The 17,521-nt window shown below is 37.3% G+C and overlaps 1 protein-coding gene across 50 annotated transcripts in view; it reads left to right on the top strand.

Moving 5' to 3' along the window:
* The window catches only part of CLASP2 (cytoplasmic linker associated protein 2), a 147,117-nt gene extending 138,386 nt beyond the window's left edge, over positions 1 to 8,731 (top strand). For 44 of the 50 annotated variants that reach the window (XM_039715288.1, XM_039715287.1, XM_039715279.1 and 41 more), the window contains 4 exons: positions 791 to 919; positions 2,585 to 2,791; positions 3,915 to 4,031; positions 5,078 to 8,681. In XM_039715288.1, coding sequence (XP_039571222.1) covers positions 791 to 919; positions 2,585 to 2,791; positions 3,915 to 4,031; positions 5,078 to 5,164 — 540 coding nt within the window. In that variant the 3' untranslated portion in view covers positions 5,165 to 8,681. Of the gene's footprint in view, positions 1 to 790; positions 920 to 2,584; positions 2,792 to 3,914; positions 4,032 to 5,077 lie in introns of all 50 variants that reach the window. The other 6 variants (XM_039715289.1, XM_039715291.1, XM_039715293.1 and 3 more) reach the window with 1 other exon arrangement.
* Positions 8,732 to 17,521: the final 8,790 nt, after the last annotated feature.

The following is a 17,521-nucleotide window of genomic DNA, read 5'->3' as shown; positions in this document are numbered from 1 at the left end:
GTAAATTCAGAAACATCCAGTTAAGAATGTTAACATAGTATATGGCTTACTTTCAGTACCTTTTACATTTGTATGAGTTGTAGAAAGGGCACAAATTCCAGTTAGTGGTGGAAAAAAAACTGTGGGAATACAAAAATGCCATGAAGTCCAATTCCTCTGATGGTCAAAAGGACATCAGTGATACTTAATTTCTGCAGGATTCCTATTTGTGGATTCTGATGTATTAGATTGAATGAAACATTTTTGCACTGAGATTCAAAGTTTATCTGTTTACAGCCCCTGAATGAATTTGGAATATCAAAACATCACGCGTGGCAAAGCATTTAAAAATTTGTTTCTAAAATACAGTAATACTAGTTGTGAAGAGACTGAGTTCTTTCTATGCAATAGTTATCTATAAAGGCCATGTTTTTGAATTTACTCAGGATCAAAAAGACACTGTTTGATTTTTTTAAATAATTGTATAAAGAAAAAGTAAAAAATGTGTTTATTTGCATGATGGTTTTATCAGCACCTGTGTTTGCAACTTAACTTCTAGGTAGCATAGATAAGTCAAAATAATTTAGTAGTGTATTTATGATAGGTCACCTGAATTTTCTGCAAAAAAAAAGATTGAAGAGATTTTTTACCTACTTTTATTTGTTAACACTAGATTGAGCCTGTATATGTGTGCAAAGCATAATCAGATATTTTTCCATTATTAAAGATTTTTCCAGCAGCTGAACAAATGTTAAAAGCATATGTCTGTTTAAAGATGCATAACTCATTTATTTTAATATTGAATCTTTAGCATGCAATTAGAGCTTTGGCACTGAAAGTCCTAAGAGAAATTCTAAGAAACCAGCCAACAAGGTTTAAGAATTATGCAGAGCTCACAATCATGAAGACTTTAGAAGCACATAAGGATCCTCATAAGGAGGTCAGTTATCAGTTATTTTATTTGTTTACGGTTCTATTATTATAAAATTATTACAAAATGAAGGAGCTGTCCAGAAAATGTGAAATAATCAGTTCTTACTGAGGAAGTAATTTTTTTTTAATAACAAGCATATTATTATATGTTTAATAAAAATGATATTATTAGTTCACATGGGTATGCAAGAAAAAAAACAACTCAGCAGTTCTAAAAACTCTTGAATGGTTAATATCATCCCTAATAACAATTGCCTTGGGTGCCATCCCACTGGTCTGTGTAACCAACAACCATGGCACTTCAAGGAATAATTGAAAGGTGCTTTTTCCTTGTTTGGCATCTTAAGCTGAATATAAGTGTCCTAGAGATGTAAAACAAGCTTTTGGATTGCAGTGAGGTTTATGGTTGAGAGATGAGACTAAACAAGACAAGGAATTGTCAACCCTTTCCATTCTGCTCCATTTGAAAGCGTGGCTTTGAATGGGGTGTTAAGAGAAAATGCACAAGAATATGTCAGTGGGGGAGGTGCTTGTGCCAGGAATAGAGAGGGGATTCAGGAGAAGGCTGAATGTAACCTTGCTCAGTTATTTGTGATACCTGCATACACAATAAAGGACAATGCATGTAAATGTAGGAAACACAGATAAAATAATGAACCCAATATTCAGTTTCCGACATCAGTGTCACTGATGCTGTTGAAAGAATCCATGTTTATTACTAAATGACTACATATTCCCCATGCAAGGGCACTTTGTGGAATTTACTGTGGAGTTTCAGGCTTTGAAGTCAACGTAATTCCTCCCATCCATGACTTTATCACTCATTTGATACTCGGTTCTCTTTTCCCTGTGCTCTCTGGATTTGTTTCATATGCTGTATTTATTACAGTGTCATTTCCCCATTGTTCCTTGTCTGTTCCTGTGCTTTTTTCCCTCTCATCATTTTGCGTGTTAGGAGTGAGAGAGTAAAAGATGGAGAGAAAATTTTGAAGGTTTTTGTACATCACTGTGTACCGCTCATTCTGTACAGTGGTTCCCCTTGTTAGATGGCAGATGCCACCACAGCACCAATGTGAAGATCAGATGTTAATTTTCTCTGTGGTGCCCTTGTGTTTTGAGATTGTGTACCTGTTGAAGTCCTCCCTAATTATGCTTATTTTGCTTGTTCTGCATGTTCTTTGGGCTTAAAGTACTATCTTGTCATAGTCTCTTTCAAAACTGTAGGGGAAGAAAAACAGCTTGATTGGATTCTACAGTTACCAATCCAGGCATGTCATTAAACACACCTTTGAAATGAATGTCAAAGCATGTTTTATCAGTGATCTCTGACCTAACAAGCAATAGCAAATGGCAACACAAGAAATAACAGGCTTACAAAGGTGATATTTCAATATGTGGTTGGAGGGTATGCAGAATATAGAAATTTCAGATCCTATTAAACAAGCAGGTTTGAAAAACTGATGTATTGCCAAGGGCATAGTAGCCACAGAATATTGAGAGGAATTGTGGTTTTAGAAAATAATGCCCAATGGCTGAACTCTTTACATATTTCTATAATACTGCAGACGTCTTGATAGAAAATTGTTATGCACAAGACCTTTACTGCCAGGAAATAGACCGCAGACTAAGAGTCTTACACAAATCACTTTTCTGTGTCTTTTTCTTTCAATAGGTGGTGAGATCTGCTGAAGAAGCTGCTTCCATGCTGGCCATTTCCATTAGCCCAGATCAGTGCATCAAAGTTCTCTGTCCAATTATCCAAACCGCAGATTACCCCACTAATCTGGCTGCAATCAAAATGCAGACAAAAGTTATAGAAAGAGTATCTAAAGAAACCCTTACTCAGCTTTTACCAGAGATTGTGCCAGGTCTAATACAGGTAAGGAGAGAAGAAAGAAGAAACAAAACAGACTAATAAAAAGAAATTGTATACATATGAGTTGCAAAGACTTTTTTAAAACAGTACCACTTGGTTCTTATGAAGGATTTTACTTGTCTGATGGCTGCCTTGACCCAAAATACTTTCAGTAGTGGGAACAATCTCTTTGATTAGCAGGGAGCTAAATTATAACCATGATTAGGACTCAGGAAATCTCAGTAGGATATAAAGTCCTGGTTATATAGGTAAGCTTGGTGGATACTTCCAGTTCTAAGATAGTTCTTTGTTGTTTGTAACTTTTTCCAAGTTACATAAAAAATTTGATGTGAAATTGTCTGTGTTTTGTGTATAATTGTAGGGGTTTATCAGCTGGGGCTTTTGGGAGGCAGAGAAAAGAGCAGTTTGTAAAGTTTAATAAAATAAGAAGAATATCCAAGTTTTCTCTTTCTTTGTCTTTAAAACTGAAAATTTTACCACCGTATTATCATTTTAAGAACCAGAAGACATTTATTTTTCTTCATAGATCCAGACTCTTTAGAGTTGGTATCTTCAGTCTGCAGATTTCTATCTTTAATGAGTGTGATCCAGTCATACATCTGCAGGAAAATAGAGACAGAGAAGGGGCCCACTGGGAATGGAGTCTGAGTGAGACAGCCAGGCATGGAGTGATAGAAAAATGGCAAAAGAAACAAAAATAATTGAAGAATGAGATGAGGGTTAGCAAAAGAGTGTTTAGCTTTTAAGAGAGTTCTTCATTCAGTCAGGAAGCTCTAAATTGTGAATGGTCTTTTGCTTTAAGTAAATAGCTGTATAATTTAGAAAAGTTCTCTTATGTGCTCACCTGTTGCATGGAAGCACCTCTGTTTTCAGTTTAACTTATGAACAGGACTGTGTGGGTTTTAAATTCACCTTGGAAAATTATTATCAATGGCTATTAATATGCAGTCTGCTTTTTAACTGCATGCTCTTTATTTGTGTGTTTGGTTTTTTGTTGGAATGTTTCATTGGGCTACACTGGCATTAATTTACCATAGACTTCAATGTATTTATTATAGTAAGTAGCTTTCTGGGGCTTTTAATTATTAACTGATAAGGTATTAATGTAAATTTTATTGCTTTCTAGGGTTATGATAATTCAGAGAGCAGCGTTCGTAAGGCATGTGTTTTCTGCCTTGTAGCCATTCATGCAGTAATTGGTGATGAACTTAAACCACATCTCAGTCAACTCACTGGCAGTAAAGTAAGTAAAAGACACTGTTCAAAGAAATCTTTGCTCATCATTGCATCTATGTGTTTGCATTTTGGTTGCCATTGCCAGAAAGTTTCAAAGAAGAGTATACTTGAAAGAGACTGTCAGTTGTATTAATACGCCTTCGTTGTAAAATATTCAAAACTGAGAGTCCACAGGTCTTTTATATGCAAGTGTGCAAACTTTTGTGTAAAGATAATTACTAAACTGTTTCTTACTACTTTTAATGCAGTCAGTTCCTTGTATGCTGTGATAATGGTGGTATTCAGCAGGCTTTTCCTATCAGTGTTTCTTCTGTTTGTTTCCATGCAAGTTCTGATTGAAAAACAGGGAGCATAGTATGTCCATGTTACATACAGCAGTTCCATTTATTCTTCCTCCTTGTTATTTTGCTTTCACCATTCTTTTCAGTATCTCTGATTTGAAATAATAAGAACCAGTCTCTGGTCCTTTTTATTTCAGGATATTTATGACTTCATTGGCATCTTTTTCATGCAGTTTTTTGCATCTAAACAGCTGTATGTTAGTTGTGAATCTCTTTGTCCTTGGGAGTAAAACAGGACAATTAATTTTGTGTGTCTGTGAATAAGGCAGTTCTATCTTTAAAACTTAAAAAAAAGTCTCTGGAAGTGATTGTATTTAAAGTGACTCTAGACAATAGTGGAAGCTTTAGTACATACCAGTATTGGCAACTCTGACTAGAGGCTTAAACCTCAGCAGTAACTTTAAAAGATAAAGAAACCCAAACCACTACCATATTTAGAAAAGCATTATAATTGGAGGAAAAAAATCCATCTATCTTAATCTAGCTACTTTATATCATATTATTTAGAGAAGCTTGAGCAGTTTCCTTGTGACAAATTCTACTTCGATGTTTTCATTAGCATGTACGTTCCTTTTGAATAACCATGTAAAGTACAATTTTGCTTTTAGGGAAAAGAAAAAGGATTAATGTCTATTCTGTTGTACTGTTTCTGTGGTTAGTCTCTACAGCTTGCAAATACTAAACAGAGTTAATTTCTGGTTTAAATTTGCAGATGAAATTATTGAACCTTTACATCAAACGTGCACAAACAGGCTCTGGAGCAGGGGATACAGCAGCAGATATGTCTGGACAAAGCTAATGAAGCTGACAAGAGTTAACCAGGTCTCCTAAAGCAAGGGCAAGGCCCTCTTCAGTGAAAGGAAAATCCTTAACATGCAACTTCTGGAACTTTTTTCTTGTTTTGTTTATTTTCCTCCCCTTTCTTTTGTTATTTTTCTTTTGTTCAGGGTTTTGGGTTTTTTTTTCTTTAACCAGTGGCTGTCCTCAGCCTGCATGAGACTGTTGCAATAGAATTATTCCAAATCTAAAGAAAAACAGTATTAACATCAGTTGATCAAAGCAGAATAAAAATTTAAAATAATCTTATCCATCAGTTACCCAGTTCATAATCCTCTGTGTCTTCCCATTAACTTTTGCCAGTGTTACTGTATTAAAAATAATGATTTCTTTAATGCTAATTAAAAAGGTATGCTTTAAGCTTCAGAAGTTAAAATATAAATTCTGTTGCTTTTCTTCAGCTGCAGATAACATTACTTTTTTATTGCTGTTTTGTTTGAGCATCATGTCCTTTGCTAGAAACAAGAAGTGATGTGAAACAAGGCTGAACTAGTCTGAACTGCAGTGAGACTTGTTCACTGTGTTGGTGGTTCATCATCTTATTTACAGCTTGTTTGGGATATTCTGGAGATTGAGAAATATGCCTATAAAAAGAAAGCTGGATCGATCCAGTTCTGTCACAGTGATATTGTTCATTGGTTGTATGTTTGTTGCATAAATAAGAATTTCGTGTGCGCAGCAGAGGACTGGTACAACCAGTACCTCTTAATGTGGGAGACAGCCCTGCCAGGGCAGCACTGCCGAGCTGGTGACAGTGTGGCAGCCTGCTGGTGAGCAGCAGAGTTCATGGTCACTTGATGGACGTGAACCATCCTTGTCACCTTTCGTTCTTCAAGCAGGATGCTTCAGAATGGAGTGCTCTGCCCAAGCATGCTCAGTATGTATTTATCTTTATCACTAGAATGTTTCCTCTCAACCTAATTGCTGGAACAAGTAGTCTTGTATTGTAACTCACATGGGATCTTATGACAACAGTGCAGAAAACTATTTATTCCTTACCTTCCGAAAAGCACCAAGATTTTTCTGCATTGAATTTAAATGGGGGGAGGGGGGAATAGTCACAAATGCTATGGATCTCGCCACCTTTTAATTTAAAGAAAAATATATATTTTGGATGAGTAGGAAAAGCTGCACCAAATTATTTGCATGGTTTTCTTGAATAGCATCCTCAAGACCCATCTGGATTAAGGTGTGGAAATGTTTCAAGGGTTTGTTTTTCCATTTTTGAAAAAGAGTTAGTATATTGTGAATAATGGTTCTTTGTATTTATGAAGTTGATAATGGAAAGAGAGCAAAGATAAGTAAATGTGTCCCTAAATGTTGTCTTTTCCTTTTTTTTTCTCTTTCTTTTCCCTTTTTTTTTCTTTTATATAAGCAGCAAGCTAATTAAGTGAGAAATGGGATGAAACAGTGCCCTTCCCAGGAATAGTGGAACTTTTTTTCCTGGCGTTATTTTCCCTTTGACTGTGATTTTGTCTAGTTGAAGGAAGTGTATCCTGAGAAGAGAGAAAATAGTGGTGCCAAGGATGATGATCTATGCTAGGCTAAAATTCTCTCTACCTCTTCAGGGTGACTAATTTTGACTGAGCTGCTGCATATAGCACCCAATAGAAAAACTATCTACAGAAAATTTTTTTTTTTTTCCAAATTATCACTTAAGGTGTATTCAAAACTCTATTCTTCAACATTGCAGCCAAATATCATAAGAAACTACTTACATACTTTACCTGCTAGGAACCCTGAAAAACAAAACTTAATAAAAATTAAGTCAGATGCTTGTAGTTAACATGAAAGGTTGTTTTTACTTTAGTTTGAAGTGAATGCGATAGAAAGAGCTAAGACGTGGTTATTAAAGAAGCAATGCCATTGCAGAGATTTATTTGGAGGAAAAGTTGTAGAAATATATGTAAAGACTTAAACCCAAGACTGTCATAACTCATTGCTAGCCCTTTTTAGCAGCTACATGAAGAAAATAGTATCTCCTCCTTCTTTCCTTTGTTATGTGTAACATCCTTGTTGTTTTCTACTGTTTAATTACATTGTGTATTTATAGTTCTATGCTTACCATTGTGCATATACTGGCAATAAAATGTACATAACATTACTTAAAAGATTAGCAATGTATACATTCTGGTTTTTCTGTTTTATTTGATCACATGCTATAAGAAAAATTATAAATGTTATTCATACAGCATTGGTTAAAAAAATTTATCTTAATGTTTTGTGCATCCAAATGATGTTTCTTTATATGGTTTTGTTACTAAATCTGACTTGGCATTTGAGAACGTGCTGTGAATATAGGTATATCAGACAACTTTTTAAAAAATTTAATAGAATCTTTATGAACACAGTTTCCTTCATATGGGCAGATTTTTTGCTTATTATTTCATTTATTTGTACATTATACATCATTTACATTTTATTTTTTTAATATTTAAAAATATTTTTCAGTCTGCACTCTTGTAGTTTTTACATTTTAATTATACAAAAGGTCACGTCAAAAAATTGCACAAATATTCTAAGCTTAATAGCCCTGTATGTTATTCCCGCATTTTGTATAGGTAATATTTATTTTCAGAGAGCCATTGCAAGGTGACTGTTACTTGTCATCTTTTTGAAGATGCTGTTTCATACTGAAAATATAAGTTATTGAAACATACCGTATATATTCTGGATGAAACCTAGTTTTTTTACATGTAAACAAAAAATATGGTTTTTTTATCCCCTATATGACTGAAAAATTTTGCTCCAGGTAGAGGGGAGGAAGATATTTACCTGAAGTTGTTCATCAGTTTTGCTTTGAAGCTGCCTTAAAAATGTTTTAAGTGAAGATATCCCATGTATTAAAAATCTCAATGCAATATATTTAAATGAATATTTTACTTACAATATGACTAGTTTTGTTTGCAGCAGAGATGGGGTTGCTATCTTTGTAAACAGATAGAATCTATTTATATTACATAAACCCATCATAATGTAAGAATTCGGAAAGAAAATTATTTCCACAGCAGCCAGATGATCAGATTCACTGCATTGCTTTTTGCCTTTATTTCCTATATTATAAGTAGATATTAGCTCAGTTAAATTCAAGCAATGATTAGTCATGCCTTATGTTCCTGCTGGAGGTGGTTTCTCTAATGGATTAGCATAAAGATCTGGGAAAAAATAGGACAGTTATAAGTTGCTGTTCTTTCAGACAGGATTTCTATATGTTCCTTCTAATATCCTGTGAAGATAGGTCAATGCGGTAATTTGAATATTGAAATGTAATTCTTAAAGGTTGGGTTTGGGCTTTAAAAAAGAGGAAGGAGAAAAAAAGCTACATGCAGAATCAGGATGGAAAATGAATATTGTGGATGTCTCAGACTTGGATGTCATTTGCTTTAAAGAATTTTGCGTAACACATTATGTTCAGATGAAGTCTTAGCAAGGAAGTTGGGATAATAAATGTAAATTGAAAGGAGAGCTCATCATGTAAATTTTCCTGAGTTGGTTTGCTTGTTTGTTTTTGAAGATAAAGGTTGGAACAGATTGAGTTGTGCTTATTATTTGTGGTCTGAGTCACAGAGCAAAAAGAACAAACATCTGGATCCTGAAACAGGTACATATTCTTAATGGTTTCTATCCATGTTTAAACATTTAAGTCACAAACATACCCCTGAAAAAATTCTATTAAGAATGCAGGCCTAAACTGCTTACAGTTTGAATTTTCAGCAAAGGAATTTAAATGCTGAATGTGGCATTGTCCCTTTGGAAACAATCGTAAAAGAGAAAATAATTTTAAGAAATAAATCTGTTGAATTATGTTACAGTTTACTCCCTGTGGGAGGTGAGTGAGAACGGTTCCACTGGCTGTGGTAACTTGCACTGTGTTAGGCTGGGACTTCACAAACACAGAGAAACAATAAACATCAATGTGATGGGGATGCATAAGCAGTTCGGAACTGGAGGATCATCTGGAGAACAATTATCTGTTGTTATTCTCCCAATTAAAACAGTAAACTGATGAGTTTTGCAATTGCAGTCTACTTCCAGGTAAGAGAAAAGTCAATACTTATACTGAGCTCACTTAAGAAAGCATCTTTAAATTCTCCCCCACATGAGTTTTCCAACTCATTAAAAGTACATACTTTAAAGATTTGCTTCATAATTTATATGTTTTCTTCTTTTTTTTAAAACATAGAAGATTTTCAGAAATGTAGGAAGCTTGAAGAACTAATTGTGCTAGTCTGGCAAAAAATCTTAACTTGACTTACTCTTTTCCTATATTTTGTTAGTGTTTCTATGTCTTAGTGTACTTTAAGAGCTCAGAGTTTCCAAGCTGTGCAGCTTGGATTGTCCCAGTTAAAGAAGTGTGTTCATTTGCTAATGGGATTTTAGGATAGTAAGTGAGTTTTCTAAGAAATTTGCAAGCAGTTTTGAATACTGTGTGATTTCTGTTGAATATAAAAATTCTGTCACTTTTGATGTATTTTAGATAGATATAAGTGATCTTAGTGGAAATACTTTGAGGAAGTAAGTTTTGAAAAAATTCTGGATGGTGAAACATGGAAAATACTTCTTCGGTGGAAAAAGAAACATACCTGCATATAAATGTTTGATATCCACTTATATTGATATCAGATAGGAGGTGAAAAGGTAACTGAACTTGATCTTGGGCATCACAGTTTTACAAGTTTTCTTTTTCAGTATCCTCTCTTACCTAGATCCTGATATTTTCCACCAATGCTGATCTTTGGACCTGTGTAAACTCATGTTACAGCCTGGAGATGGTTCTGATAACCTTATGTGAGGATTCAAAAATCCTGACATATCCTAAATTCAAAAGCAGTCCCTTTCTGTCCAAGGAACACCTGTAGCAGTTAAAAACAAATATGCAGATTTAAGTTATGCATATTCTCAAAAGTCAGCTGGACTGGTTTAGGTATTCCCTCACCATCTATTCATCTCTGCCTGTGGCAGAATACCTTGGAGGGCGCTTCCCTAATATGTTCCCCAATCTGATTTGTCTGGAATAATCCCAGACTGGTCCTCCAGCAGCACCAAGGGCTCACAAACCTGTGCCAGAGAATGGATGAATGTCTTTCATGGGCTGAGGGGGTCTGCCTGTATGGGGGCAGTGGTGGGGGAGGAAATACAAGAAAACCCAAACCCACCTGTTTCTTAGCGCAGTGTGGTTAACCTGAGCACATACAGCTCAGGTCAAAATGCCAGGGAAGATGAAGAGACTGTTGATTTCAGCTTGGATAAACAACTCAGCTGCAAGCCTGTGGGGGAATGGATGTATGTTCCATTTGAAATTGCAGATCAGCATGTTTTAAAACCCATAATTCATTTATATGCTAGTCTGAAATAATACATTTGAAACTTACTAACGTTGTGCAAATACAAAAAGCTTCTAAGCTGGAAAAAGAGTGATTTCTGGCCTGTTACTTTGTGTCCTTTCAGCACAACTTAAACTGATGCAGATACATTCTTACACTATAGTAAATGTCTCTTACAGATGGTTGTATCTTTCCTAAAGAATTTCTGAGCTGTTTGATGCTGGTTTTTATCTTTGAGATGACAGCTACGGCCATGCTGGCCAACTAATCAATTTAAATACTTTTCCAAGACAAAATTACCTGCTTTTCCTAAGGAATTTTCATGCATCACCATATATTATAACCTGTACCTGCCCTACAGAAGAAATCTAAATTGGATATTACCTGATTGTTCAGAAAGTGCTAGCGTAAACTTTTTAAACCCTTACTTGAAGAGCTAGTACTGTTAGAGGCTGCCTTTTCTCAAAAATCTATTAATTAGCCACTGCTTGAGCCATGTAAGAAGATTTTTGCACTGTTAAGAGGTGGAAAATGCAGGATTGCTAGAAAATAAGGGGAAAAAGACAAGGTGTATATATTTAATTTAACCCCTTGTATGTTGCAGTTAACGTTCTGAAAAACCTTAAAGCCCCTTTGCGATTTGTGAAGTTTTTAGGAAGGGAACTTTCTTGGAAAGCACTATGTCTTGCTTTCTGCTTTGGGAATTGAGAGGGAAATACTGATGTTGGAAGACTTCATTTACAAACCCAAGCCAGCCCAATGCTAGAAAATGTTAGACTTCGCAGGGTACCAAAGCTGCCTCAGAGGCACAAGTAAAAGGGAGTCAGTCCATTAGGAGTGAGAAATAACCAAGCTCTGTTTTCTGTGTCAGGCAGCCTACATTGCCACAGCAGTCTGGGAGTCCAAATACTGATTTTTAGGCTACCAAGCACAGAATAGCATAATAACAACAACTTGAACTTGTCCACGTTGACAGACTTCTGAGTCATCTTAAAATAAAATGGACTCCACCCTTTGCCACCATCATAAAAACCTGCTAACTTAAGTTTAGATTCAGGTATGATGTAATGGGTTAAATCAAAATACTCTCTGGGGAGTGATGCTGTCGAAATCTCAGTGCCTACAAATGATGTGCATGTCATAGATTTCTTTGTATGCCATGGTCTTCCTAAAAAGCAGCAGGTGAAACAGAAGAAAGCAAAGGTAATAATTGCAATGCTTCATCTTGTAAGGTGTGAAGTCAGTAAGGCATTTATTCCTCAGCTCATACCTCAGCACCTTACTGCATCCTGAGGTTGAGAAGAAGATGGTATGAGGAATGTGACTATGGAGGAATAACCTACAGACCAGGAATTCCTTGCAATGCAAACTTTCTTAAAAGGGGACAAGACTCCATGAGGAAAGGAGCATATCCTGCTGCATTCTTCAGAAGCAGCCAAATCTATGGTAACCTGACAGTTGAGCATGGGGAGCAATCCATACTTCTCCTTACAAAGTTACTTCTGCAACTGAGCACTCATATCAAGGAGACACTGAAGCAAGTCCACAGGGTCTGCTACATATCTGATGTTTTTGATCAAAATGATCAGAAGGAGCTGTTGATGCATTTAGCATGCTCAGCAGTGTTATGCATCAAGCAGAGTTCTGGTCAGGAATCCTGTGATGTGTTGCGTTGTCTATTCTGGCCACATCCTAAGACTTGGGAGTTCTACTAAAAATGTTCATTGTGGGTTTTCCCATTTCTCCTTTATTTTTGTTGGCAGACCTGCTTCTCAAGAGTTCTGTATCACAGAAGAAGGGCTGGTAAATGCAGCAGTCCTTCAGCATTCAACAGGCCCAAATTACAACACCTAAAATATCCAAGAATCCAGATTAAATCTGGCAGGTGGATATGGAGAGCATGTGGGGGCATTGGTGCTCATCCTCTGCTGCACTCCATGGACTCAGTGCATTGCTCTTCTCAGGCTGTCAGCAGTGACCCTGTACTTCTGCCACCTTCAGATGACCAGACACAGCAAAAGGACTGGGCTGGGTCAGCCCTTAATGTGTCAGGAGGTGTGTGGAGAACTGCACATCAGTGCAGTGATGGATGGTGTGCAGAAGTTATTCCTGCTTGTGGCTGGTAGCCAGCATTGTTTAAGTTCACTGCAGTAGGAGGGAATACACTCTCACTTAACAAGGTGTATAGGAGAGACAGAGAAGTTGTGTACTCAAAAATAGAGGGGCTAGAAATTAATGTCAGCACTTTTCACAGAGATGTATGATGGATTCATAGCCCATACAAGCCAGGAGTATCATCTAGACACAGATAACTAACTCACTGTTATCCAAAGTCACCCTGTATTAGGCAGCAACTGCTATACAACCAAAGAGTCCAAAGACCAAACAGGATGCATCAAAATAAGAATACTTTTCTCAACTCTGTTTTGGGAATGAAGTATGTAGGGATTGCTTCTGCGTCAATATAAAACTTTCTTCTGACTTTAAACTGAAAACTTCAAAACTTTAGTATTTTAAACTCAACAAAAATCACTGGACAGCAAAAATTTCCATTAAACAAAATGTTCAGAATAGATACTGAATTCACAGTGTCTTATATTGTGCCTGATTACGTTTTTCATGTGCTGTCTTTAGAACAATTTTTACTTTGTGAAAGCAAAGAGCAAAGCTGACATTTGGTCATATGTAACCGGTTATAATGCCAGTATTTAAGGTAATTTGTTGTATTTCTCAGAAGAGCAATCAGAAAAATTATGTGAGGAGTCTGATCACTATAAAAAAGATTAGCAAGTTGAGTGATGCCTTAGGAGAGTTCATTATTCTGAATGCAGCTCATGGGAAAAAAATCCAATAAAGTTATCAGGTACTATATGCTAAAGTACTTAACTTCATATCCACCCACTAGCAAAACATGAGCCTCCCCACCTTAAATTTCAGGTTGGACTTTGTATGCCATACACAAGCCTTAGAGCAAGAGATGTTTTAAATAAATAATGTTTTGTTGTTTGTGTATACAGTGCTCCTTTGCTGAGATCTGTGTACTTACTGGGCAGATCATAAAGCAAGAAAAAAAATAGCCCCTTAACAATAAACAGTACAAGGTAAAAAACTCACCTTATTTGTCCCCAAACTTGAAGGACCGTGTAACCACATACCTTTATGTCTAGAGGTTAGTCAAGGGCAGCAGGTGTGGGTGTGGGGAATATCCAGTGTTTCACAAGGCAAAATAACAGATTTAGATGTATCTTGAGAAGTTTATCCTGATTTTAAAAACTCAGTTACAGTGTACTTGAAGCTGTACCCATGTACTGTTTGCAACAGATACCAGTCAAAACACAAGACTCTGAATAGGACAAAGAAAAGAAACATGGAATTATTTTGAATAATAATTAGTTTGAATAATAACTTTTTTCCTACATGTTCTATCTACTATATTCCATACAATAAAGCATCTATTATTGATAATGATCTTGTCAACCCTTGGAGGGGGAAAAAAGGCAAAATTTCCTCTTTCACAGTGCTTTTGCAGGTCCACAAGACCTGGTTGTGCTTTGCTTCTGTTATACCATCAGGGACAGTGGTCATGGTGGGATAGGATGGTTTGTTGCAGCAGCTTCTGTGGTCACACTCTGTCAAGCGTGAAATAATTTGCATACCATGAGGGACACCTGTCACACAGGCCTTGGGACTTCTACCTTTTGTAAGAAGCAGGTACTTAGATCAGAAAAGCTGCCATTTTTTCACCCTCCCTACAAACACCCCATCTCCTCGAGGCAGTAGTTTTTTTGGTATTATCAATGACTTGTCTGCATAAGGGTAATATTTGAAAAATCAAATGAAGGTAAGAGACTGAATGGGCACATTTGCTGTGATGCTCCTGTGTTTTATTACAGTCTTCTGTTGTGGTCAGGAGAGTCAAAGCTCTGGTAACAGCTGGGCAAGCTAATGACAGAGAACTGAAATCAGAGAACTAAAGCTCTTGCTCACTATCTGCATTCAGAATATATGGGCTGAACCCAGACCAGTAGCTGAATCTGCAACTGCTTGCCTGGGCTCCCCTGGGGTGGTTATTTTCAGTGACAGCAAATTTTCTATCTTGTTACTGAGAACAAATCTGCAACCCTGATATATGGTGTTTGTGTTACTTAAAATATGAAAATTCTAAAAGGGGTGGGAACCAAGTCTATGCTAAGGACAAAAAACAGGTGTCTCAAATGCTTTTGCTCCCAAGTTCTGTCTTGGACTTCACAAAAAAAAAAAAAAAAAAAAAAAAAAAAGACTAATCAAAACTGCAGTGTTCCTTCTCATCTGCATTCTGACAAATGAGCATCTGTCAAATGCAGTGGGCTGTGTGGGAGGGGAAAAAAGTGTTGGACAGTTTAAAGCCACATGAGCTCTGTGGGATATGCATAGAGAGGTGGAAGCCATTTTGTGGTAGAGCTCATTGAGTGAAAGGGAATCTGTGGTATTGCCCTTTCCATTTCATAGAAACACAAGTCACAGAACAAAAAATGCCTGCCCTCTACATGGGAAGCTCTTGTAAACCCCAAGGGAAGGTTGTGAATGTGTTCTGTGGGATGTGTAGTTCTCTTCCTGAGAATAATCAGTGCAGATGGAAATGGAGCTTCCAAATAAATGCACTGCATGCATTTAACTTGTTTGCTGAAATCTAGGGCTGAAGACAGAGTAGCTTTATTTTACAACTTACTGGTTTATGGAGCAAACTGGATACCAGGATATATATTCTTTTCCTACAGTCACTGAAATCAAAATAATTATTAAAAAAATAAAACAGTGATCACTGGGACATGAGCAGCCCTTTCGATCTGTGAGGATGCTTGTTTCAAGTCTGTTGTTACAGAGACATGTAAGAGGAACAAAGGAACAACTAACCTTGAAATACTCATCCAGCTCTCATCCTTGCTGGACCAAAGATCAATTTGTTTACACTAGCAGATCTGTGTCATAACAGCCCTCTTCAAGGTATTTATTTGCTGCTTGGAGGAGAATAATCTCTCAGAATCACTGAGGCAGCAGTCCCAATTCTTGTCTGCTTTCCTGGGCAGTGTCACCTGTGGGTGTTTGTTTCTCATCCCACATTTACAGTTCCTCTGCTATTATTCTGTATCATTGTATGTTGAGGAGATGATTCTGCCTCCACTCCACTCTGGTGAGACCCCACCTCCAGTGCTGCATTCAGCTCTGGGTTCCCCAGCACAGGAAGGACATGGACCTGTTGGAGCGAGTCCAGAGGAGGCCACCAAGATGATCAGAGAGATGGAGCACCTCTCCTGTGAGGAAAAGCTGAGAGAATTTGGTTTGTTCAGTCTGAAAAAGAGATGGCTTAAGGATTACCTTACTGCAGCCTTCCAGTACCTGAAGGGAACCCACAAGAAAGACACAGAGACATTTGAGTCTGTAGTGACAGGACAAGAGGGAATGGATTCAAACTTGAGAGTAGGTTTAGATTAGATAGTAGAAAGAAATTCTTTGCAATGAGAGTAGTGAGATGCTGGAACAGGTTGCTCAGAGAAATTGTTGCTGCCCTGTTCTGGAAGTGTTCAAGATCAGGCTGTATGGGACTTTGAACAACCTGGTCCAGTGAAAGGTGTCCCTGCCCATAGTACGTGATCTCTGTGATCCCTTCTACCCCAACCCATTCTATGATTCTAATCTTTGCTTTTTGTTTGCATTGTTTGATGTTAAGTAAATAGAGTAAATTAAGGAATAATTGTCTGAGATGCTATTTAAAAATCCCCAACCAATTATGCTTATTTGAAGCTTTTTTGGCTGCTACATATTATTATCATTTTAATATTAAATAATTCCTTTTTGTTTCCCAGAATCTTGCTCTCTGATGTCCTGATTTTTATAGCTTGTGTGTTGCCACAATATTGTAATACGTTTTAGAAGTATCTATTTATAGAATGAGCTGGTATTTAAAAACAAAAAAAAAAAAAAACAGAACCAAAAAAAATAAACAAAAAACCCACCAAAAAAATTAAAAAAACCCCAACAACAAGAACCAAAAAACTCAACCAAAATAACAAAACCACCAATGAACTACTACTATTTGTCAGTAGTCCTTCCTATTTCAAGCAGAATGGGTGCCCTCTGCAGGTAACTATTTTCAGATGAGGATTTTGGATGTGTGCCTCCTATTACTTCTGAGTGTCAAGGTCTTTCCAGTACCAACCTGTACTGTGTGTTTTTGTGTGTTTTAAAATTGATATTGCAATCCTGGCTGCAAATTCCAGCAAACAAATGGCACTGAGTGCACCAAGCAGCTGGTTTGCACCTAAATATGATTTTTCCCCAAAGGGTGGGTGTGAGGAGTGGTATTGGGTTGGTGCTGGAGTAAATATTTTTCCTGCAATTTGACAGTGTTTTCATCGTTAGGTTGGGGTTTTTTTAATCTTGGTTCGTGGCAAGAAGGTAACTTATAGGTTGCAGTTTGCCTGCCAGCAGAGTGAAATGAACGGGCAAAAAGGCTGCAGTTTAAACACTGCTGAGAAGGCATCTTTCTCCCTTAGAGAGAACTTTGTGTATTCCACCTTTTTTCTTTTTCTCTGCAGTCAGTCGTGCCTATGCAGGTTACAGTGCTCAAGGTCTCTGGATTGTGTGAAGAGGGAGCCAAGTGCAGTGAAACAGCCCTTTCCCTGGCTCTGTAACACAGGGTTTGCTTAGTGACACTCCAGGACGGTGTGGGGGGACAGGAGGAAAGAAACAGGGATGCTGGTGAGGTCTGAGCTGCACTTATGCCACATTGGTAGTAGAAAAGCCCTGCAGCTGGGCAGCAGCAGGAGCACAGTGAGTCTGGGGAGCAGGAGAGCATGTGGGGAGCAGCCAAAGCCATTGGCTACCTGCCTCTCCTGGAGGGAGGGAGGGACAACTTGCTGGCAGCAGCCAAATGTAAGGGTCTGGGAGCAACCCAACAGCAACTGCAATCTGAATTTGCATGTTTGTTTTCTCTTTCCTATCTCCCATCACTGCAG

This window comes from Passer montanus, unplaced genomic scaffold, assembly GCF_014805655.1.
Source record: "Passer montanus isolate IOZ18808 unplaced genomic scaffold, ASM1480565v1 scaffold32, whole genome shotgun sequence".
Lineage (NCBI taxonomy): Eukaryota > Metazoa > Chordata > Aves > Passeriformes > Passeridae > Passer > Passer montanus.
The sequence above is the reverse complement of the archived record's forward strand: the minus strand, read 5'-3'. Positions and strand labels throughout refer to the sequence as shown.